This window comes from Puntigrus tetrazona, chromosome 13 (assembly GCF_018831695.1).
Source record: "Puntigrus tetrazona isolate hp1 chromosome 13, ASM1883169v1, whole genome shotgun sequence".
Classification (NCBI taxonomy): Eukaryota; Metazoa; Chordata; class Actinopteri; order Cypriniformes; family Cyprinidae; genus Puntigrus; species Puntigrus tetrazona.
The window spans coordinates 8,892,879-8,917,652 of record NC_056711.1 but is presented as its reverse complement, the minus strand read 5'-3'; the positions used below and the strand labels follow the sequence as shown (position 1 = coordinate 8,917,652).

At 37.5% G+C, this 24,774-nt stretch overlaps 4 protein-coding genes across 5 annotated transcripts; 1 reads left to right on the top strand and 3 right to left on the bottom strand.

Moving 5' to 3' along the window:
* The first annotated feature begins 590 nt into the window (after nucleotides 1–590).
* rab4a (RAB4a, member RAS oncogene family) lies at nucleotides 591–8,838 on the top strand. Of its 2 annotated transcripts, none has more exons than XM_043254973.1 (8): nucleotides 591–747; nucleotides 1,162–1,242; nucleotides 1,350–1,464; nucleotides 3,239–3,301; nucleotides 3,449–3,603; nucleotides 4,387–4,482; nucleotides 4,567–4,710; nucleotides 6,408–8,838. In XM_043254973.1, exons 1-7 carry the CDS (start codon nucleotides 732–734, stop codon nucleotides 4,680–4,682), a joined length of 642 nt encoding a protein of 213 aa, XP_043110908.1. In that variant the 5' UTR covers nucleotides 591–731; the 3' UTR covers nucleotides 4,683–4,710; nucleotides 6,408–8,838. The 2 variants fall into 2 exon arrangements, with proteins under 2 accessions (XP_043110908.1, XP_043110907.1); XM_043254972.1 differs by having other exon boundaries at nucleotides 6,404–8,838.
* ccsapb (centriole, cilia and spindle-associated protein b) lies at nucleotides 7,860–11,767 on the bottom strand. The gene is made up of 4 exons (XM_043254971.1): nucleotides 11,662–11,767; nucleotides 10,702–11,028; nucleotides 10,142–10,431; nucleotides 7,860–9,148 (listed from the first exon to the last, which is right to left on the bottom strand). Exons 2-4 carry the CDS (start codon nucleotides 11,009–11,011, stop codon nucleotides 8,972–8,974), a joined length of 777 nt encoding a protein of 258 aa, XP_043110906.1. The 5' UTR covers nucleotides 11,012–11,028; nucleotides 11,662–11,767; the 3' UTR covers nucleotides 7,860–8,971.
* Nucleotides 11,768–12,641: 874 nt separating this feature from the next.
* On the bottom strand, nucleotides 12,642–16,103 carry acta1b (actin alpha 1, skeletal muscle b). The gene is made up of 7 exons (XM_043254970.1): nucleotides 15,948–16,103; nucleotides 15,023–15,162; nucleotides 14,588–14,912; nucleotides 14,313–14,474; nucleotides 13,454–13,645; nucleotides 13,191–13,372; nucleotides 12,642–13,104 (listed from the first exon to the last, which is right to left on the bottom strand). Exons 2-7 carry the CDS (start codon nucleotides 15,149–15,151, stop codon nucleotides 12,961–12,963), a joined length of 1,134 nt encoding a protein of 377 aa, XP_043110905.1. The 5' UTR covers nucleotides 15,152–15,162; nucleotides 15,948–16,103; the 3' UTR covers nucleotides 12,642–12,960.
* Nucleotides 16,104–17,370: 1,267 nt separating this feature from the next.
* abcb10 (ATP-binding cassette, sub-family B (MDR/TAP), member 10) lies at nucleotides 17,371–24,660 on the bottom strand. The gene is made up of 13 exons (XM_043254958.1): nucleotides 23,828–24,660; nucleotides 23,329–23,529; nucleotides 22,611–22,813; nucleotides 22,244–22,378; nucleotides 21,920–22,066; nucleotides 21,659–21,794; nucleotides 20,416–20,511; nucleotides 20,096–20,305; nucleotides 19,918–19,997; nucleotides 19,651–19,831; nucleotides 19,500–19,543; nucleotides 19,375–19,409; nucleotides 17,371–18,700 (listed from the first exon to the last, which is right to left on the bottom strand). Exons 1-13 carry the CDS (start codon nucleotides 24,237–24,239, stop codon nucleotides 18,445–18,447), a joined length of 2,136 nt encoding a protein of 711 aa, XP_043110893.1. The 5' UTR covers nucleotides 24,240–24,660; the 3' UTR covers nucleotides 17,371–18,444.
* Nucleotides 24,661–24,774: the final 114 nt, after the last annotated feature.

Sequence of the window (24,774 nt, the reverse complement as noted above, 5' to 3'; positions counted from 1 at the left end):
AGCATTGACTCTATCACGCTATTTTCCTGATCAATCCTGTGTAGTCTGGGTTGTAATTATGGATTGTGGGGTTAATGTAAGGGTAACTTACACTCGCAATTAAAAATTGTGGATACAAAAACAAAATATAATTTATTAGTTGTGAAAGGTACAAAGACATCAGCCCTGTAAAATGTGGTTTAAATTATCATGAGTTAAGTGTGTGTTTTTTCAGAACAGATGCAACTCGCACATATAACTAACTACCACCCCCTAGTGGTTATTAAAAGCACTAGTTTTGGACGATTTTTATTTGCGTTTGGGGTAAAACAGATCTAAATAATATATAAAAGAGTGAGTTTTAATAGAAAATGGAAAAACCCCCAAAACAAAACAACATTGTTAACGTTTAGATTTACATACATTTCTGTGAAATATACCAAAACATAAATCTAATAAATAAATAAATGAAAACACACATGACCTGTAATAAAATACATACTTAAAATTTATAAAATTAATAATTATAAATTGATTATATTTTATTTCAGAAAAATCATGCATTTTTATGTAATTCTGCGAAGATTTCTTGACCTTTATTATGAAAATCTCAACAGGAAGTAGCTGCTCCACAAGCTTCCGACTAGGATGCGCGAAACCCTCTAAGGGATTTCCCTTTATTTGATATCCTTGTTGATTTCCTTGAAAGAGAAAAAACACAGTATAAACAGGCTAGAAACACAGCGCCAGTCATGTCAGAGACATACGGTAGGGTGACTAATTTTCCTTTTGTCCTGCCACACTTCTTATCGACAGCGTAGCATGAATTTTAGCAGGTGTCCTGAGCTCATTCATCACAGTATTTGCTTACAAGCTCTGTTCAGTGCCAGCTAGGCAGCAGCTATCTGCCTACCATATGTTTCATCTGTCGACGCCATTCATAGAAGTCTTCATTAATCGTTGATCCATGTATCATTAATAGCACTTAAGGCCGTTATTTATTTGGATATGAATTGATGCAAATCTATTTAATGTCTGCTTTATATTATGACCAGTGTCAATAGCCTATAGTCTGATTAATGTTTTGATATAGTAACATTCCTCTACCATCCTATTATTATACTAATTCTGTGCAGTTTTTGACAAAACGGCTTTATTGATTTTGTTTTCCTCCCCTTTTAGATTTCCTGTTTAAGTTTCTTGTGATCGGAAATGCAGGAACTGGAAAATCTTGTCTTCTTCATCAGTTTATAGAAAAAAGATGTATGTCAGTTTCTGTTATCTGATCGTTGAAACATTCAGAAACAATTTATGAAATGTTACAGATTCGTCATTGTTCTGTTGCTGAATTTTTTCCCTTGTTCTTCCAGTCAAAGATGACTCAAATCACACCATTGGGGTTGAATTTGGCTCGAAGATAATCAGCGTGGTCAATAAGTTTGTCAAGCTCCAGATCTGGGATACAGCAGGACAGGAGCGTTTCAGGTGTGTTCACACGGCTGTGTCATATTACTAAAACTGTTACCCTGTTAGATTGGCCCTGTTTGTAAAGACCACTGTGAGATTTGGCTTATGATGATAATTTCCAGATTTGTTCTCGAGCAGTCAGATGGTGGAGCATTTGGGGAGGCAGTGATTCAAGTCCAGATTGCATGTAGGAGTTTATAGTACCTTTCATTTGTCAACGCTGTCAACACACACTTCCTTAGAGCCAAAATAGCCTCAGCGCATTTAAAATAATCTGATGCCGCACGAACCATCTTTTGTTAATGTAGGTGTTTTTGTGTTTATACGTATCTTTGAGACACGTTAAAAAGGTCAACAAAAAAAAAGAAATACTACAGTGGTGCCCCTTTTAAAAAATAATAATAAAAATTATATAGAAAAAATTAGTACAGTCAAGTGATTAATCGTGATTATAATGTAATATATGTGTACTGTGTAGTATGTTTATTATGTGTATATATGAATACACACATACAGTATATAATAAAAAGTTAGATATTTGCATGTATGTATTTATATTTATAAAATGTGTGTGTGTGTGTGTGTATATCTATATGTATATCTTAAAATATTTTTCTTACAAATATGCATGCATGTATTTATATATGCATAACAAATATACAACACACACACACACATATGATGTAAATGGACTGTATACATAATATATGTAATACATATGTATATTATGTAATGCATATTAATAATGAATATATATTAATATTTTTAGTGAGCAATGACAACACTTTGCACAATGCTATTTATTGCATTGAGCAAGTGAAAACTGTTTGTTTATTACAGTTACATAATTTAAGAAAAATCACAAAATAGCTTAAAGCTAAATGTTATGCAATTAGTCCCTTCTTCAAACAGCACTGAGAAGAGCTTTTGGCACTGTTCTGTTTAATGTCCAGAAAGGGAATTAAAGCATTGTTTTGCATGTTTATTTCAGAATTATGAGGCTTAATACCTCCATAGCAGATAACATATTGTAGATGGGACATTCAGGAAAAACTGAAACGTGTCAGTCTGTCTTTTGTTGAAGGAGGTCTGAGCCATATACTCCTGCTATTGTGAGCAGATATGATTAGACTAGCAGTCAATTGATATTGATTTTGCAGCGCCTAGTGACGTTATCTAGACTGCAGGGTGGCTGATTGCTCATATAATCCCAGTATACTGGCCAGAGTACAATTTAATGTCAGCAACGTCATTTGGACGTCAGTGTTTTAGCACTTATTTGTTTAAGCATTTGCATTCGCTTGCTTCATTTCTAATACTTTCAGTTTAAGTACTTCAACTTCGTTTGTGAATCGCAATACAGCCTTTAAACAAGCATTTAATTTATAATATTTACTCAAAATCAGCTCTTTTACACACACATATATATATATATATATATATATATATGTATATGTACACACACATATACATACATACACACACACACACACACACACACACACACACTATCCCAAAGTTTGGAGTAAGATGGGGTTTTTTTAACTAGCCTCTTATGTCCACTAAGGACACAAGATTTATTTGATTAAAAAAAATACAGTAAAAATGCAATGTGGTGAAATAGTATTGAATTTTACAATAACTGTTCAGTAATTGAATGTATTTAGTTTATTCCTGTGACGAGAATTTTCAGCATCGTTTCTCCAGTCTTCAGTTTCACGGGATCCTTCAGAAATCATTCTAATATGATGATCTCTTATCATAAGCTTTCACAGATGTTTGTTCTCCTCAGGTCTGTAACACGCAGTTATTACAGAGGGGCAGCAGGGGCTCTTCTCGTGTATGACATCACTAGGTAAACTCTCTCTTGTATAGCTAGTGCCTCTGCATAATATTATGTATTTCTCGGATGATTTGGATGACTACCTAGAGCTATACTATGATATGCTTTCTATATTCTTAAGCGTGTTGATTTCTAATGCTGTCTGTCTCTGGATGTTAGTCGAGAAACATACAACGCTCTGACCAACTGGCTCACAGATGCCCGGATGTTGGCCAGTCAGAACATAGTGATCATATTGTGTGGAAACAAGAAAGATCTGGATGCTGACCGTGAAGTCACCTTTCTGGAGGCCTCACGCTTCGCTCAAGAGAATGGTGCGCATGTCAGACAAGCAGTTCCTGGCTGCTAGCGATTGTAGAATATTATAATGGTGCCTAATTGTTTGAGTGAAGTAATGCATGACTACATTTCCTCAATGAACTTTACATTCTCTTTCTATGATATCCTTTAAAACATGTTTATAGTTCAAAAATATGATTATGAATATAACAATATTCTGTATTTGCTTTCATATCGTGACTTTACCACTAGAGGCCACTGCAGTATAGTATGACTAATCTGAAGAGCACACTAGTGAACAAGTGTAGACTCACTAGGCTGTGTTAAATGCTTTTTCAGAGGCTAAACACTGATTGGTGCATTATCATTGGGATAATACTGTGTGCTCATAGATCTGTGGTGTTATTGGTAACTAAAATGATTTAAAATGGTTTGCATTCATTTAAATTAAGCTTAATAAAAAATAAATAAATAAATAAATAAAAATAAAAAATAAAATAATATATATATATATATATATATATATATATATATATATATATATATATATATATATTGAAACAACTATATTTGGATGCTTAAGCAATGTCGCAATGGCAACTAAATAAATTAAAAGCCAAAAATAAATAAGGCTAAACAGAAAAATAAAACCTAATAAAAAATATACAAAATCCACATCAAAATATTAATATCGACTATAGTAATATATTAATTATGGAATATTTTGAGGTATATTCCCAATCTTTATATTTTTTTCATTGAGCATTCAGACGAGTATTATTAAACGGACACAATTGTTTATATCTTTGTTTTCACAGAGCTAATGTTTTTGGAGACCAGTGCTCTAACGGGGGAGAATGTGGAGGAAGCTTTTGTCCAGTGTGCTCGGAAAATCCTAAATAAAATAGAGTCAGGTATAAAAATACCAGCACCTCGCGCAGTTACTTTTAAGCTTACAAAAACCTTTGAATCACGCCGCTGTGCTTGTGCTCGTGTAGGCGAGCTGGACCCGGAGCGGATGGGTTCAGGAATCCAGTACGGAGATGCAGCGTTGCGGCAGCTGCGCTCTCCCAGACGGGCTCAAGCAGAGAGCGTGCAGGAGTGCGGCTGTTAACACAGATCCCAGACAGCTGTCCAACCAGGTGAAGCTCTGGGGGGGGGGTCACTTCCCCTATTTGCTTGCTTTTCAAATCTTTTGAAGTTTCAGAGGTTTTGCTATAAGAAGCTGTTCTGAGAGGTTTCGGTACTTTTTAACATTTTGATTTGCAGTCATTTACAGTAGAGTATGTTTAATTATGTTTATTACTCGTTGCTAGTATGACCTTGATATCTAAATAGCTGTGATATGAGTGTGACATTTTGAATGCATGAGGGTGGTAGAGTGCTGTTCTTCTTCCACTGGCTCTGTACCACTCACAACAGCAACATCCACTAAAAATAGCTGTGCTGCATTCAGATTTAATCAGATACAGTTGTTCACATTTCTCAGAACATCATTCCCTGCATATTAGATTTAAGTGTCTTGTTCAGCACGGTAGTGTTTTTTTCAATAATTGAATCCTATATGAAACTTTTAGGCTTTAGCTGGAATTTCCCTTTCCTAAATGGTTGTATCTTTCACTTAAATGTTAACAATGCAAGAATCTAAGATAATATGAATATGAAAATATGAACATAATACATTATTTACGTGGTAATCATTTCTAGAACCTTTTTACGTAGATACAGTTGCACTGAATTAAATATGACATTACACATTACCCTTTCCTTCTGCAGAAGGATGTTGTTGGGTTTCCATTTTTATGGTAACAAATAATAATAATTAGGTTCTTTATGTTAACAAATGCAGTACTCTTACAGCATTTACTAATCTTGATTTATGCTCATTTCCATGTAAATTACCATCTGAAACCATTCAAAACCATTTTTAACATTGATAATTATAACAAATGTTTCTTGAGCAGCAAATCAACATATTAGAATGATTTCTGAAGGATCGTGTGAAACTGAAGAGTGATGATGATTCAATTTTAGCTTTGCCAACAAAGTAAATGATCTTTTAAAGTGTTTAAACAGTTGTTTTAAATTAAAATAATATTACAGTTTTATCATCTTTTTTAATAAAACAAATGCAGTATTTTTTACAAAAAAGATAAAAAATCTTATTAACCCCAAAACCTTTTAAGGTTGTATAAAATACATAAATGTTCCCAGATTAATAAATGCTTTAAAAAGTGATGTTTCCAAATGTATTATATAATAGCAATGAACTAAACGGTATTGTAAAGTGATACCAAAATACTCCGTGACACATAATTTTAGCTATAGTCAATGTTTTCATAAATTGTCTGTAAAAGGATGTTGATAGCCTCCCCGCAGCATCTCTCCTGTATTTGGCATGCCCTAGCTGGGAGGACATCTCTTCAAGAAGAGGTGCTATTTTTGTCACTGACACCCACCAAATGCTGCTCAAGTTTGCTTCTGCATGCCTTACGAACAAGTGACGATGACGCGGCACCAGAACACATACACACATACAAACGGCCAAAAGTTTCACCTTCTTCCACCCCCTCATGAGGACAAACAAGTCCTTCAAACCCCTTCACCCTCTTATCAGTCAAATGCCACATGAGAGACGGTGTCAGGGTAATGGATATATTTAACTCCTCCCAAATGCTTTCCAAGGTTTCTGAGGGGCCTTATTTGGAATGCGAGCTAGAAATAGAGATTCAAGGTGTCTTGAAGCTGCTCCTTCGGTTTGTAGACCAGAAGAAAGGCCTCAGGAAAGACCATCTATGTAATTACCTGCACTTTTTCTGTGTTCCTTTGGCCAAGGCAGGTTTTGTGAACACGAGGTGGAGGACATTAGTGGGGTTTGACGTATGGCTCATCGTGGTGGAGTGACTGTTTCCCTCACCTTACTTTTACTTCTGTTCTGACATGCCGAGGGACACCCCGTGCTCCAGAAAGCTCCAGAAAAATGTTTACTGTCCCCCTCGGCCCAGGGCAAGACATCTGTGGTACCCAAAACCCAGAGGGTAGCTGAAAGACCTGGCCCTTGCCCCCGAGAATACTGCACTGAGCCCCTGCCCCGTCTTTCCCTCTTCCGTATGTAGATGTTGTGTAGAGAAGAGTTTCTATTATCACCGTGGAGCATGTTTCATGCTTGAAGTACTACAACATATTCATAAATGACTATATACAGCATATATATAGCTTAGGCATTCTGCATCGCTGCTCTGTGGCACGTGCCTGTAAATCTTATCAATGGAGTTTATCGTACATTATCTTGCTAGCACGTTGTTTGCTTTTATTTTTTTTCCATGTCTATTGTATTCTTTGGTTATGTTTTAGTAAAGGATGCTAGAGCATTTCATACATGACATTTATTCAAGAAGGCTTTGTTTTTGTATTATAATTTACAATCAAAATAAAATATTTAAGGGCCAGCGCGCAGTTACCTTCATATTGCACTGTAATACATTGTCAGTATGAACAAAATCAGTGTTACATGCTCTATATTTTTTGTTAAGGCCTTTTTGTGTTGCGGTCCCATTTTTAGGAATCTGTTGAAATTAAACTGATTTTTTTTCTCCTTTTTGTTTTTTCTTTTGGAGAAAATGTATTTTATTATTTTTTTCTCTACTTGTGCCCTGTTCTTCTTACTCATTTTAAATGGACATATCTCAAATGAGCTTTCACTGAAAATGAATGATAAATCATTGTGGACCTTGCTTTAAATTGCTTGTCATTATGTCTTTATATCATGCTTTTATGTTTGTAAAAATGGGACAGATTTCCAATAGTCATATTTAACAGCGCACTAAATGGTAGTGGGTTATTCATTTTTCATTGTGTCTACATTTACATTGGTCTAAAAAAAATAAAAATAAATAACTAAATAGAAAAAAAATCTATAAATTTGTAGCACTGGTGTAAATACTTAGATTTAGTTAGTTCAAAACCGACCTAATCAAATGTACAATTTAGCTGCTGAATGTAATTTGAAAGTGTAAACTGCCTAGATGGCTTTCATCATGGAAACGCAACAATACTTTAAAAAAAAAAATTAGAGGACAATTCATAAAAGTCAGTTAAAGTCAAGGAAGGGCATTGCCAGACATTTAAGTTGCTGCATGGATCTGACACATGTATGTGGTTTCTTATGTCCAGGAACAGCATTATGTAATAAGACGGCAATATAAAAATCTGTCTTGTACATTAGTGAGAACAGAGTTTCATGTTTTACTGCAGCAACAAAATAAAAAACTATTTTTTTTTTTAGCCACAATACAGTTATGAAAAATAGTTTTATTTTTCTTTAACTGACACAAATACTATCAGACCTTGTCCTTAAAAAAGGTGTTAATCTAAACACTTAAACTTTGAATACTTTTCAAAACTCTTTCCATAACAGACGGCGGAATGGATATTCATTCAATAATGCATCTCATATACATTATGGCTTCATTATTCTTACGCTAAAACCAACACTATTCACATAGTACATGCCATAAATCAATACGAAGATACCTGTACAGTTGTCAGAGATGCTGAACTAAAAATAGTCTGAATTAGTTCAATACCATTATATAAATAGTGTAAAAGCATCCCAATATCATCATTTCTCAATAAATTACATAAAATACAACAAGAAATACCTGAGTGCTACTAAAAACCAAATAACATCACAATGAATGAGAGTTATTCTCGATGATGAACAGCTGCGATTGCTTTTGCTGTGTATGAAAATGATTTGTCATTTTGCTGAGTTTCATGCTTCAGTTAACAGTGACTTTTTACATTGTGTCACGATATTACTGTTCTGACACATTACCGTGGAGTTCACCATTAGTGTGAATATACAAATAAAATATAATACATCTCATTTCAAAGAAAGCAGATATTAATAGAACAGATCAACTGCCAACGTGAGATTATTTGATCCATGCTGGCGGAAATGATTTCAAGTACAAAACATTTCTTTACATTAAACCTAACTATTAACACAATGTAGATAATACACAACATTACAATACATCACGTTGTATGTCTATAATTGTCTGAGTTACTGAAAACTTTTAAAGAATTGGCTAAAATGTAAAGATAAAATGACCTATAAATCTATGTGACCTACAAAAACCATGCAGCAAGGCATGTGATTATTTGACGATTTGCCCTACAGCATCAATGGATTGTGCTTTCATGTTTGATATGTACCAGTAAATGCAACCTATCCATGATGTTAATAAACCCCTAAAAAACCTTGAGTTTGATTCATTGTGGCCCATTCTGGAAGACGGCAAGTAAGCTGAACAGATGCGCCAGTCATCATGTGTTTTGTGTTTTTAGCCTGAGAGGTTTAGAGTCACTGACATTTCCAAAGGATTTCAGAAAACGGTACTACCGAGAACGAGCTGAGAAGCAGCGCATGTACTCCGTCATCCAGGGGTTAAAATCAGGGACAATCTTATTTCTGTTCTTTTCGAAGTCAGCAGATCTGGCCCTTTGTTTGTCAAATCTCTTCATCTGTTTTTCCACCTCCCGCCTGGTTTTTGCTCGCAACGCTGACTCATGGATCTAGACAGAAGAAACGCTGCATGAAGCATGCATGAATAACGATAAGCAGAGCACACCGACGCATTACGCACTGGATGTTGTGAATGAGTTGAACAATGTGGCGTATCAGAGGTAAAAAATTATATAAATACTGATCAGTTTCTTTTTGTTTCTTAAGACATCAATGTATCGTCAGGAGCCGCAGGGTTAATTTGGATTTATCTTTGCATGTTTTTTTTACTCTCAAAGATTATATGCCCATTGACTACCATTATATGACTGATAGACTGCAACAGTTTGAGTTAAAAATCTTTGTTTGTGTTCTACTGAAGAAACTAAGTCTCCTACATCTTGGATGCCCTGGGGGTAAGCAGATAAACAACTAATTTTCATTTTTTGGGTGAAAAATCCCTTTAAAGAAACAGTTCACCCAAATGTGAAAAAGTTGCGTCTTCAGAACACAAATTAAGATATTTGTAAGAAATCTGAGAGCTTTCTGCCTTTGCAAAGAAAGCAACGCAAGTATCAAAGCCCAGAAAAGTAGTAAGAACAGTGGTTCAACATACCCAAACCCTAAATCTTAAATACTACCTTTCTGGGCCTTGAATGTTTCAGTTGCACTGCTGTCTATGCAGGCTCAGAAAGCTCTGGGATTTCATCAAACATATCTTAATTGTGTTCCAAAGATGAATGAAGGTCTTACAGGTTTGGAATGATGTTATGGTACTTACTGACAATTTTAAAGGATTATTTCACCCAAAAATTTCAATTCTGTCATGTACTTACAAAACAAGACGGGTCAATATTGACTTTCAAAGACATTTTTTTATTAATAATAATAATGTATAATGACAGAAAGTCTCAATTATAAAAATTAAGCAAATTATTGTTTATCTCTCTCTAATATATATATATGCAGTATGTATGTTAACCAAACTGTAACAGTTTTTTATATTGCTATTTTCCCCAGCAGTTTTCTTACTGGTCAGTGCTCACTAATAGTAGGATCCTCACCTCTGCAGTTGATGCAGCAGGACCAACATTATGGGTTTTCCTGGAAGCCATATCTGTCTGCCTCTCTCCTGCACCATACAGGGCAAAAGGGTGACGGTTCTCTTTTTCAGGGTCTTTGGTGGCATGAGGCTTGACTTTTGATCTTGTATAATTGTGTGAGGAGCGGCGCTTGCTCTTTGGTGAGTTCAGGATATGAGTGTCAGTGTCTGGGTTGAGAGCATGAGAGCTTTCTCTGGCTCTCTCTTCCTCCCCCTCTTGATGACTTTGCTCAGGTACTCTGGTAACAAGCTCTGTTGATAAAAGTCAGAAATACGTTTTTATTAAGTACCACAGTTTATTGAGTCTTAGTTTTCGGTTGTGGTTCAAACACAAACTATGCTAAACTGCCGCAGTTCATATTTAATAATGTAATGTGATCAGATTATTATTGTTACTACCAGAAATATAAAAAAAAAATATCTATAAATTCACAAAGTTTTTTTTAGATGTCAAATAAATATAAATATTACAAAAGCTATTCATTTTATATCATCAGGTTATATTTTAGTTTTAGGACTTACTGGTGTCTGCAGTGTCTTCTGCCTGTGGTTCTGGTTCAGCTGCTGGTTCTGGTGTCACACATGCAGATCTTTCTGGTTTCTCATCATGGAGCTTCTCAGGCACAACCTTATTCCTACTTAGAGGAGTAGTTTTACCGCTGGAGCCTGTCTCGCTCCCCCATTCTCCCCAGAACCAGGGGTTGTGCGCTTGCTCCAACAGACGTCTTGACAGTCTGTACTTCAGCAAGTCCTCGTAACATTTTGCATAAGTGTCCCATTTCGGATCCTTAAACTTCTTCATGTATTCGGACCTAATCCGCTTCGTCACCATATTTCACTATCGTCCGACTGCAGAAAAATAGAGAAATGGGACATTACGGCGAGTCTGTTCCGAACCCGCCCATCTCTCGCGCCAGACGTTTAAACCAAATCACTATGGCAACCGAATTCTAATAGGCAAGTGAAAGCCAATCGCTGGCCAGCTGTAAATGGCGCTCCTTCGACACGCCCCCTTCTCGTACACGCCTACTTAAACTATGGCGTCATCTCGGAGCTCTCTGAACCTCTTAACACATTTGCATATTAGGGTTTGTAAGGTGACAATAAACGTGAACGCGGACTTCACTAATACGGTTCACTAATCCAAAACGCGCGAATAAGAGAAAGACATCCGTAAATTGTTACGCGCGTAATATATAATGTGTTGCCATCGACAATGTCCCGAACACGTAACGAAAGAGCTTTATACTGCGAGCAGTCAGCGGTAAACATCGGCGTTTGACACCAAGCCTACCTGATAAAAATCAAACATATATAGATATAGTAGTTTGCAAAGACGTTAACGCTGCATTCCAGCGTCGTCTAGTATCTAAAGCGAATTATCACGTGACAGCCGCGAGCGGGGGGAAGTTAAATGTTGATTCGCGCATAAAACCTGTCAAAACTAATCTGAGCCGTTTTTTTGATAATGTGCTTACTTACCGAAGTAATTTAAGCAGGAATGAGAAGGTAAACAGATGGCGCTTGTCTGTAGACGTCAGGCTTGCTTTGTAAAACACGATTGTAGCTCCGCCCTGTGGTGAAGGCGCTGGAAATCACGAGAAGACATCAACAGGTGTTGTCAACGGTTGAAGCCTGACATCCCCAAGAGATAGATCTATCTATCTATCTATCTATCTATCTATCTGTCTATCTATCTATCTTTATTTATGGTGCTGATTTCAAAATACTTCTTTACTTGAATTAAGATCACAATAATTTCATTTTAAAGCACACCTTGAGATCATTCTGAGGTTAAATGCACATTGAGATACAGTTTAAGGGTTATGATACTATACTTGAAATCATGTACTTTGTATTGCTACTGTCCTATAAAATGCCTGGGAAGAAAACAGAATCTTAAAAAACAAAGTATACACATTAACCCAAACAGGTAATAAAACAGTTATGCTATTAAATAAGAATGTGTCCTACCCTGTCCTAAACTCACAAAACATTAGTTATACATTTTAGAGCAGTTACTGCAATTTAGGAAAGAAATCAAATTTTTCCTAAATTGTGACTGATTGTTGTAACTAAAAGTAACTGTAATTTAATACATGTTTTTCTTAGTAGCTGTAACAGATTATGATTTACATTTATCTTAATTGTATTATGCAGTTCTGTTACATATAACTAGACACTGGTTATCACCCATTCACACGGCTAAATAAGATCTGAACAAAACCCGTTTTCACAAATCTAAATGATTTAATGCTGCCTCAGAGAAGCACCTTTGACTCTTTGAAAATGTAAATAATTAAATGGTTTTCCCAGAAGCAAATGCAGTATGTTGCAGTGAGGTCAGACAGAGGTCAACTTTCACTGTTTTCAGGAGAGCTGAATGATTTTGTGTGATCCATCGAGGACATTTTTGAAAACTTGTACACTAAATCAAACTCCACTGAGATCTCGATCACTAGTCAGTTTCAAGTCAAACAATTTATTAGCACAAACAGAGTTCAAAAACCAAATACCAAATAATGGACTTTAATAAATTAATGACTATTTATGTACAGAATACAGTCTTGTGATAGATAACATGGTATGATGGTCTTCTGGATCTTGATTGTGTTTGTTTGGACTGGGGCCTGCCTCTTCGTGTTCCTGCGTGATAATCCAGGGTATGTTCATCGAGTGATAAATGGGTACAAAATAAATCTGTACCAAAGCTGTCCCATAACGATGAATGTGTTCTCCATTATTGCGTATTCCACAGCAAAATAGATGCAGAGGATGGATTTAGAAGCACTTGCGGTGGACAATGCTGGGGCCTGCCTCATCGTATTCCTGCTTGGTGATCCACATCTGCTGGAAGGTGGACAGGGAAGCCAGGATGGAGCCACCGATCCATACAGAGTATTTACGCTCAGGTGGGGCAATGATCTGTCGGAATAAGGAGACACAGGAACAGGTTAGTGATGCGTTGTGGGGAACGAGACCACGTTAAAGGATAGCCACAGACGCATTACCTTGATCTTCATTGTGCTGGGGGCCAGAGCAGTGATCTCCTTCTGCATACGGTCAGCAATACCTGGGTACATGGTGGTACCACCTGACAAGACGTTGTTGGCATACAGGTCCTTCCTGATGTCAATGTCGCACTTCATGATGCTGTTGTAGGCGGTCTCATGGATTCCAGCGGACTCCATACCTGTTTAGATACACCTTATTAATAAAACTAAGGGCTGTATGAAAAATGCGGCATTCGTGAACAGCATTCGTCTTTACGCACCAATGAAAGATGGCTGGAAGAGGGTCTCTGGGCAACGGAAACGCTCGTTACCAATGGTGATGACCTGGCCGTCGGGCAACTCGTAGCTCTTCTCCAGGGAAGAGGAAGAGGCGGCAGTAGCCATCTCATTCTCAAAGTCCAGAGCCACATAGCACAGCTTTTCCTTGATGTCACGGACAATCTCACGCTCAGCTATAAACAGAGTTTCAATTAAGTCAGTTGTTTCTAACGCACTAATAACAGAACAACAAAATAACAAATAGGTGCACCATAAGAAAATATAATACGGACAAACCTGTGATAATGATATCATGAAAATGTAATACTGATGGTAATGGATAATAGGTTTATATAAAAATCTATACTATTTTAAAACAAACTCACATCAGTTGTTTTAAATGTTTAAGTGTATTTGGGGATATAAACATTCATTAAAATAAACACAATTAAAAATGCTAAAAATAACATTTTTAAAAATAACAAGAATATTCCAAAATTTAGTTTGTATTATTAAAGAGGTGTTAAAAGGTAATCTTGTAAAAACAGGGGAAATTAAAGCAAAAATAATTACAAATTAAAAATAAAAACAGCCTTTATTTGATATAGAAATCTTTTATAAATTTTTAAATGTCTTAGCAGCCACTTTAATGCATCCTTAAAGAATACAGTTATTTCTTTCTTTCATTTAAAGGTCTAATACTGATACTGATACAATAAATGTAAACAATTTAGCTATTAACCATTAAGGTACTAAAATATTGCTTATACCTTATAACAAATGCAGCAATTATTATATATTTGAAAAATCTGATTTATTGTGATAAACAGAAGAAAAAAATTCTAAACTGCAATTTCTCACCAGTTGTGACGAAAGAATAACCACGCTCGGTCAGGATCTTCATGAGGTAGTCGGTCAGATCGCGACCGGCCAGATCCAGACGCATGATGGCATGGGGCAGAGCATAACCCTCATAGATGGGGACATTGTGGGACACACCATCACCAGAGTCCAGCACAATACCTTAAATTCAGGAGAAAAAAAAGGCACATTTTGTTATACACAATGAAGTTATATTTGTAATTTAAAATCTTGAGCACACATGGGAATGTTTAAAGATGAAATAATTGTCTCACCAGTGGTACGGCCAGAAGCGTACAGGGACAGCACAGCCTGAATGGCCACATACATGGCTGGGACATTGAAGGTCTCAAACATGATCTGGGTCATCTTCTCACGGTTAGCCTTGGGGTTAAGAGGGGCCTCGGTGAGCAGGGTTGGGTGCTCCTCGGGGGCGACGCGGAGCTCGTTGTAGAAGGTGTGGTGCCAGATCTTCTCCATATCGTCCCAGTTGGTAATGATGCCATGCTCGATGGGGTACTTCAAAGTCAGGATACCCCTCTTGCTCTGAGCTTCATCTCCTACGTATGAGTCCTTCTGGCCCATACCCACCATGACACCCTGGAAAAAGAAATCGGGTATTTGTAATGGAACAGTGTTTAAGTGTTGCAATAGCTTAAGATTACCTGTGTGAATGATCTTTACAATGGGCAAAATGCAGCTGAACAAACCTGGTGACGGGGGCGACCAACGATGGAGGGGAAGACAGCTCTGGGGGCGTCATCACCGGCAAAGCCGGCCTTCACCAGGCCTGAACCGTTGTCGCACACAAGGGCGGTAGTCTCGTCGTCGTCACACATCTTGATGGATTCTAATGAGGAACATATCAGAACACTGTCTAAAGCTGGGGGATAATTTTACGAATCTGTACAAAATACATTTTAGTACAATCTGCTGATGGTTAGGTTTAGGGGTGGACGACTTATTTCTAGAAATCGGATGTTTCCGCATGAATCTTATCACAGGAATTCAAACAAAAGTAGTTTTGTTTTCTAATGATATCAACTTTTATAAATATTTGATTGGATGCAGCTTTATGCAAAAAGATCAATTAAATTAAGCGATTCTACAGCAATGCACTCATCAGTTTATAACACTGCGTTTCATCACGATGACATTTTATTTGCACCAATTTAACAATATATAGTCATAACTTTATTTTATTGGTTTTATGAGTCAGATTCATGACTCATTTTTGAAATAAAATAAATAAATAAATAGTACAATGCACTACAAGGATAAAGCTGTGCATAAATCAACCACCAAGTAAGTTAGTGTGGTGAGAAAGTAATTTTTTACCTTAACGTTTTTGTCATAAATCTATACATCCATTAGAAATATGTCAACAGTTGTAAGATTTTCTATGTTTATATGTTATAAATGATGGTTGTTGAACGCTGTTGTGAAAGCTGCCAGGGATCAAATGAGTGAATTAATTCATTAAAACATTGTTAGGTCATCTCATAACTTATTGCAAACTCGTTATTTATACCTTGTATCTTGTTGTCTTTTAAGTAAAACAGGTTAGTTGCCTCACGCTGAATAAAAGTTTCTCCGTTAGTCAGTGTAACTACACTAATAGCGCATGGGTCTTACCTTTCTGTGATGAAGCTCAGTGCAAGACACAAGCGCTGATGGATCCAGTCACGGCTGACTGAGCCACGAAAACCTTATATACTCTACGTGTTTGTCCCCATGCGCACTATTGAGGATATCTGTATGTTCGGTAGGAGTTTTCCCCATCTTTCAACCATATTAGGCACTAGCAGGGTAAGCGAGGGGTGACTTCCTAGTGAAGCGGCGTGTCCCCCGTCTCCTGATTCCTAGTGAGCGGGACTGTCCTTTTATGGTTTGATAGTCATCATTCCTGAGCCGGCGGGCGCCGTATATGGTGCGTGGGCGGAACTGATGTTGCTACTAGCCTTTGCCCACATGGTGCTTTCTGTCAATTGTAAAATAGCGTGCTCTCTGATTTGTGCACGGCCAATATTTGATCGCATTATTAGTTGGCGTTTACAGTAATCGTATACGAAGACAATGTAAGTGGATTGTGGGTGGTCTGATCCCTTGTAGACATTTTCTGTTTTAGACACTCGGGAACATTTGGACCATCTGTTCACAAATCTACTACAGCCAGTTTTTCAAGCAAATGAATTGGATGGTATAATATAATATTACGTAACATTACTTATATTTAGTTTAATCGATATAGTGATATATATATATATATATATATATATATATATATATATATATATATATATATATATATATATATATATATATATATATATATATATATATATATATATATATATATATATGTGTGTGTGTGTGTGTGTGTGTGTATATATATTTTTTTTCTGCCTGTATTCTCTTAGTTTATATATGCTGATTTGCTTCTCAAGTGAATATTTTGTATTAAGGATTTTCAAATATTTTACTGAAAAGCAAGACAAAAAAAATGCTGATTATGTTTTTTTTTTTTTTTTTTTCCTTCCAGAGCAGGGAGGTGGGTGACTGCTCTGCATACTTCATTCAAAAGAGGCCCGTCTCTGTGCAAGCAGATATCCTGCCATAGTTGGCCCTAGAGCTTATGTTGAGCTGAGTGAGTCAATGAAGCCCGTGGTCAGTCACTGAGGGTAAGCAGCTTACTGCTTCAGCAAACATAACAGTCTGATCTAGTCTCCCTCTTTCAAATTGATCAGAGCCGATGATTTAGTTCCTAAGGTTAGGAGAGGGAGACAATGATGGCAAATTAATCCACTTTACTATTTATTTAGGTGTAGTGCAATTCACACAAATATAGTGACCCTAACTATTTGAGAGACTATAAGATTAAAGTAGTAATCTTGCATCAACAGTACTTTGCCATAGTAGATCCAATTCTGTTTAAAGGCCTTTACCCAACTATCACCATCACTCTCTGGTTTTCCAAAATAGCTAGCAATTTATTTCCAACTGTCAACAGCACCCTCTTTTGGCAGCCAAAATCATTTATGTTCTCAAACACAAGGCAGCGTTTTAAAGCAATCAGTGCTTCAATGTAATTTATTAAGAGTACAGATAAAACAATAGAAAATAAACAGACGAACACATACATTTCACAAACCCGAAACCTAATAAGTTACCACACTAAATATTAAAATCTTGTAAAGTTCTGAATAGATTTCCTCTTATCCAAATGATTCATATGTATATATAAATATATATTGATTCAAAGTTACATTAAAATATCTCTGTTATAGTGTCTGTTCTCAAATACAACTGAGACGATCATATCTATCCTTTTTTCTTTTACAATTGTTCATACAGGTGATCCTTCTAAAATTGTATCTTCATTACTGACAATGGCACTGTAACTGGGTTAGAGTTGGATTACATCCCAGTAAAAGCTTATGGTTTATGATCTAGGCACGATTTACTGACATCTGTGTCATTATCAAAGGTGATAAGAAAGGACTGCGTCTGTAATCACCCTCACGAAGTACTTCTTTATGAAACCTATGCAGAATGGATTTGTGTACATGAAATTAATTTACGTTTTACATAAATCATTCTTGTGTAAATATCCCCAGTGAATCAATTGCAACAGTTTACTGTTTTATGTGCAGTTTACACAGAAATTCATTCTGTTTGTGTTTCCTGACTGAGGCCCTAGGTACACTTCAATAAACTGATCATCACCCGTTCCTTAATAAAAGGTGACGTGATTTATTACAAGTAATGGTAGCAGTAGCATCAAGTAACTCGGTCTCTTATTTCAAATCGCCCTCATATTCCTTTCAAGCTTTTCCAAAGCTTTCTTTGTAATGTATTAATGTTTTTCTTGGGCTATGAAAGCGTAAAACTATTTAAAAAGCAGTGTTTTCCGCAACTCGTATGAGTATTATATCAGGTCCGCAGCATGTAAGCCGTGACTGTTTGCCATTGTCCTTAACAATGATCAGTATACAACTGGTTTCCAGTTACTTGGCAGTTTATGATAAATAGCTACATTTCAGTCATATTGGAGTGCACAATAAAAAAACATATGAAATGCCTTTAAACATGTTTGAATTTGTGCGCTCCCTTTGAAGTCTTTAAATGACTTCTATTTGGAGAGAGCGTGTTTCTGCGCGGCCTGCAGAAAGGCCTGCTTCTCCATCAGCTTGCGGAAAAGCCCCTGGTCGTTGGCAAGGAGTGTGGCGTGGCTGCCGATCTCCATCACGCGGTGCTGGTCCAGCACAGCCACGGCATCGGCGCTCTGAATGGTGGAGAGACGGTGAGCGATGATCAACACAGTGCGGCCGTCCATTAGCCTCTCTAATGCCTCCTGTACCAGGAACTCATTCTCTGCATCCAGAGCACTGAAACAGACACCAGGGCAAGTCTTATTATTTACTTCAGTTTTTCTCATCATGGCATTTCTCTGGAAACCTTTGCATTTTGTGGTTTGCAAATTTGGTTGCTATTTTTTGAAGGTTTCAGTTATAAAATAATGCTAATGTTAGTGTTTAAAAAAGTAAACTGCATTGCACATCTCAGGATAAATTAATAAAAAAAGGTTAATAGGATGAGAGTTTGACAGGTTCGATGATAAACCTTGTGCAAAGGGTAGTTTTCAACGATCGGTTCTTCTGTTTAAAATCATGACAACAAGGTTGACATGTAAAGATCGTACAGTACTATACTATTAATAAAACAAGATAACGTGATGATAAAGTCGAGATTTTGACTTGTCCTCATAAGACCCTGAAATGTTTTTGGAGTCATTAGTTATTTTTAAATACATATGAATAAAAGAATAAAGACCAGAAATACAAAAATAAACATTTTCATTATATATTACATATTTGCTAATATTATATAAAAAGTGAGCAGTTGGGAATTCTTGCTGGTTTAGGAATTTGGAAGTTCAGAAGATTCCACAGTTTGAAAATGTTTACATTCTTTTAACTGGTATGCTACTGTTAATTTTTCGGTGTATTTATTTTTAAATACAAGTGAATTTACAAGTTGAAGTATACAAACAGCATCTCACCTCGTAGCTTCATCCAATAACAGTATCTTTGGATTCTGTGAAAAGCACGAGAACATAGATTTACGGTTTCTGTGATAAACAACAAATATTTAAAATTCAGTAAACTGCTACAGAGGAAAGATTACCTTCAGCAGGGCTCGTGCTATGGCGACTCTTTGTTTTTGTCCGCCTGTTTAACAAATCAATGTAGTTATGCATAAATTATCAGGTGAATTATAAACAGACAATTGTGTCCTGTTGCATGAATTTTACAAGTATCAGAGATTTTTTTTATACCTGACAGCAATACCCCCTTCTCTCCTACCACTGTATCATAGCCCTTAGGGAATTCCTGGATGAAGTCATGAGCGTTGGCGATCTGCGCCGCCCTGTAGATGTCCTCCACTGTGACGTGACTTGTGTCTGCCGCCCCGTAAGCAATGTTCTCAGCAATAGAGCAGGAGAATAGAACTGGCTCCTACGACAAACAAATTCACACACCAAAATGAGTAAAACGCAGGCAGGAGATTGTCCGCTTTTCCTTTTGCTGGTGGCATTTCTTACCTGGCTTACAGTACCGATGTGATTCCTCAACCAGTAAGGATTCAAGTCTCGTATATCACGGCCGTCCACACTGACCACACCTGCGTATTCATCAATGCAATTTTCACTGCTGTTTTATTTGGGACATCAGTATACAAGTATAAAGGTTTTGCATTATATTCTTACTTTCAGTTCTCACCTGAATCAGGATCATAGAGTCGGAGCAATAGTGACACGAGAGTGGATTTGCCTGAACCGCTGGATCCCACCACTGCCATCACTGACCCGGCCGGCACAGACAGACTTAGATCCTGGAAGATGGGGGAATCCTTCCTTGTTGGGTAAGCAAAACACACATTACGAAACTCCAGTTCCCCTTTTAACTGCTCTGGTGTTAATACAAGCCCCTCTAAAGAAGAAAAAACAAACACAAAAATAAGTATGACAATGCAATTCATAATTGATAAGTTCAATTTTTTTAGGAACTAATTAGACACGATTTTAGGTAGTTCTGTATACCATTGAGAGGAAATTCAGGCTTTCTGTCCATGAGTTCCCATAGACGAGTCCCAGCACCAAGTCCCTTCATTAACTCGGAGTAAAATGAGCTGAAACCTTAAAATTAATCAGCAGAAAAATGACAAGTTCTTTAAAAACTTCTATACAGGGCAGGAAAAAGTACAGCTTGACTGGTTTCTACCTATGAATAAGGCCCAGTGTGAGATACTCAACCCCCCCACAATAGTGGTTTTGTTGGGAAATCCCAACAGAACTGTGTTGAAAGAAACCTATTCTGTGCCTGCTCTCATGTTGCACACTGACTACAAAAATGATAAAGCATGCCTTGGTACCAGATAACCTAAATCAAGCGGATTTTATGCAAACCTCCCAATGTGGAAACTGAAAATCAAGCCCTGGATTTGACTGTACTGAAAAGAAAAGTTATCAGAAAACATACAAGTACTTTTATACTATTATATGTAGAAGGTCATAAAATACCGTTGAAGTATTTGGGGTCAGAAGGTTTTTTTTTAATGTTCAAAATTATTATACATTATTATTAATTTTTGTTCAAAACCTATTTTATTCCTGTGATGACAAAGCTGATTTTTCCTCGGCCATTTCTCCATCCTTCAGTGTCACAAGATCCTTCAGAAATGAGTTGCAGTCAGATTTCACTTAAGTATAAAAAACATTATGTGTACATAAGATTAGATCATGTAAAAGTATAAGACTGCTTTTTAAAGAAGCTCATTTAAAGAAGAAGAACATGTGAGAACTTAAAAAACCCTTGTGATTTTTGCTGTTGGCCTGATGTCATTCCTTCATGTGAGAGGCTTTACTATTTGTTTTTTTTATTTATTTAGCTCTACTAAAGAGTTTCTCATTTAAAACTTGCCGTGCCTCGCCTTTATATTCTTAATAAATGTAACATTATCATCATCGATTGTACTGTTTGTCTTAGAAAGTGTAAGGCTATCAAACAATGATCTTGTAAATAAGGAAATCTGCAAAAGTGAAAATGAAAGCGCCCAAAGCCTGGAGTTACCAGTAATACTGGTCTTTTTAATATAAACATGTTCTCATGTGACATTCCTATCGTTGAAAACACTGTGGTGCTTAATATTTTCTTTGAAACTACTAAACATTTTTGTACAAGATTGTTTAAAGTTGTTTAAAACAGCTCTTGTTTAAAAAAAGAAATGTTAAGACATGCTGACCCCAAACATTTGAACAGTAGCGTATATCCTCACGTCCTCACCTGCGATACTGATGCCCACCCAGAAGGCATACATTAGGAAAGAGGAAAGCTGCCCAACAGTCATGGCCTCACTGGCCATCAACAGACCTCCCTTATACAACACACTCAGGATGATGACATTTCCACTCAGTCCTGTCTGTGAAAGAAATGCAAACCTCAACCAGAAGTAAAGAGTTCACTTCACTGGACAAATGATTCTGAACTACAAAGTACAAATCGTGCACGCAACTTAAATATCTGCGCAACAATTAAGCATCTCACCACTCCATAGAATCCAGCAGACAGCCCGCCCTCCTTCCTAGCCAGTGCAAAAATATAGTCAATCTTTTCAGAGTACTTCTGCACCTCCGTCAGCTCTTTTCCAAAAGCCCGGACTGTCCGTATGTTGCTGATCCTCTCTTCTGCCAACTAGGAGATTCAGAGCAGCTACAGAGTAAAAGCATCCCTTGGCTACTTGGCCTCTTTACGCTTACGATAGAGCAATGAATCCAGCAGTCAAATGATAACCGAACAAGGCAACCGTACTTCCCTATCTGCAATAAAACGTGCAATAAAGCTCCATTTAAAGGAAACACGACCTCTTACCTGTGTAGCCTCTGCCAACGCGTCCTGCGTGCGTCTCGATATGGATCGCAGGAATCGACCGAAAATTACAGCCAGGCAGGCAATAGGAGGAACAACCATCAGCACAAAAGCTGCCAGACTAGGTGACACATATAACTGAGGGGAAAAAAAGAAGAAAATCTGTGATGAATGCAGGCACATTCTGAAGTTCAAACATGACACATATAGCCACTGTAAACACTTAAGTTCAATAAGGAACCGTTACAAGAAGTCAATGTGCAGCGACATTAGAATCATCTGTTTTTACTGTTCTCATCGGGAAGTAACCAGAGTCAGATTTTGTAAAGGGAATTGGCTGCTAAATGTCAAACTGTCACAAGCATCTCACCATCATGCCAACTCCGGCCCCTGCCTGGGCGAGGGAACGCAGCCCGTCGGACAGGTTGTCAGTGAGGCAGCGCCCGACGATGGCCGTGTCTGCCGAAAGGCGGTTAATGAGCTCACCGGTTCGAGTCTTATCAAAGAATCCCACCTCTTGCTTCAGGATCGAGGAGAAAAGGGACACCCGCAGCTTCCGAACAATCTGCTGCCCTGTGGACGTCCATAAACGCTTGTTAGGGAGCAGGCGCAAAAATGCATGCTGGTCAACACAATGTTTTAGATGAAAAACTAAATATTAATGCATTTAAGAAGCGTAAAAAACCCCCCCAAATGTACAAATTCAATCATAAAATGGAAAAGATTCATAAGATTTTTTTTGTGTTTTGGAAAGAAGGTTCATTACTGCATTTATTTGATCAGAAATACAGTAAAACTGCAATGTTGTGAAATATTCATTAAAAATATGAAATATAAAAAAGATTAAATATATTTTAAAATGTAATTTATTCCTTCAGAAATCATTCTAATTTATTTAATTAAATAGCTTTATGTTAACTTTTGATTAATTTATTGTGTCCTTCCTGATTAAAAGTATTAATTATTCAAAAAAAAAAACATAAATGAACCTAAAAATCTTATTGACCCCCAAATCCCCCACCAAAACAAGTCCCTACTCCGCTGCCAAGCATCTTTACTGTTTTACACGATCTGCCTCAAGACTCCACCTGAGATTTGCATGAGGTAGACACGGGCAGCATTTGCGGCGCCCCCGCAGAGGAAGACCCCTGTTAGCAAGATACACAGGGAGGTAAGGGAGGAGGTGAAGTCCTCTGCAGGGCTAGTGTAGATGGTGTCGATCACTTTTCCCAGGAAAAACGGTGCAGACATGGTGACAGAGCTGGAGATCACCAAAAACCCCACGGCAGCTATAGGGACAGGCAGAAGCTCATTTGCGAGATACATTTACACAAGTGGGTATTTAATTTAATTTGCATTTTTCTTTAGTTTCGGTTACAAAAAGTATTTATAACACATACACAGTAGCTCTAATAACTAAAATTTTGCCGCTTGACACTAACATCAAGTTAACAGTTATTATTTGCTGTAAGTTTCAGCCTCTGAGATGCATGATATGCATCTTACATAAAGGTAATTTACATGAGATAAATATCAACAGTTGGATCAATCTCAGAAAACGGTCACTAAATAATGAAGGTGACTTGCCTGTCAGCCTCCACCGCTGAGGATGCGCCAGCTGCAGCAGCTTCTTGACATCCTCCGAGGGAACACGCAGCGAGTTTTCTGAGGTTTTGACTTTGCTCTCCTGACTTACCACAGACTTCTCGGTTTGTTTGGAGTCCGTAGATGTGCTATAGAGAGCAGCCGAGTGTCTGCAGCGTGCCCACGCTCTCTCGGGCGGAAACAGCCCCCCAGGTCTGAGACAAGAGAGCCAGGACGCGCTCCTTCCCTTACAGACAGGCATCACACGGACCTCAAACGATCCGTTCTCGCTCAGCTGCCTTTTCCGTGGCGTTCTTGAGGTCCGATTAGATACATGATATAATGCATTTGACCCACAGCAGGTAATGTTACACTGCTGTAGTGGCCTTAGTGTGAATCTTGTCATTCGCAACATTGTCTCGTGTATTTGGAGAAGACGACCAAAACTAAGTTCACGAGTCTCATCTAATCATCGTCTGTCGAAACTTACTGTATAAAGTCAGATGACCCGTGAGTAAGCAGGTGCTGTAAATATCGGAGTATCTGGACACACTCTTGACTTCATGGTACTGGGCACTCTCTTTAGAAAGACTGACTTGTTGCAAGCCGGGGTCGACGGTTACTGAGCATTATCTGTTCCTGACAGTTTTCACATCCAGCCCTCGTTTGCGTTATCTTCACACACGCCCAGTGCATTCACCGGCATCGCCCTGTCACAAAAACCTGCTACACGACATCTGCCGGGCTTTGCTCAACGCAACCTCAATTACTGTTCCAGTGACAGAAAAGTGGCGTTTGGAGTGTAATAAATAATGGTCAAAAAGGTGACCCCCTGTGATTCCTTGAGTTTCGAGGAAGCGAAGCGCTACTACACCAATGGACGATCTCGGTCATAGATGTTAACAAGGAGATTCCGCATTGCTTTGGTCGATAGAGTCGCCATTTTGGAA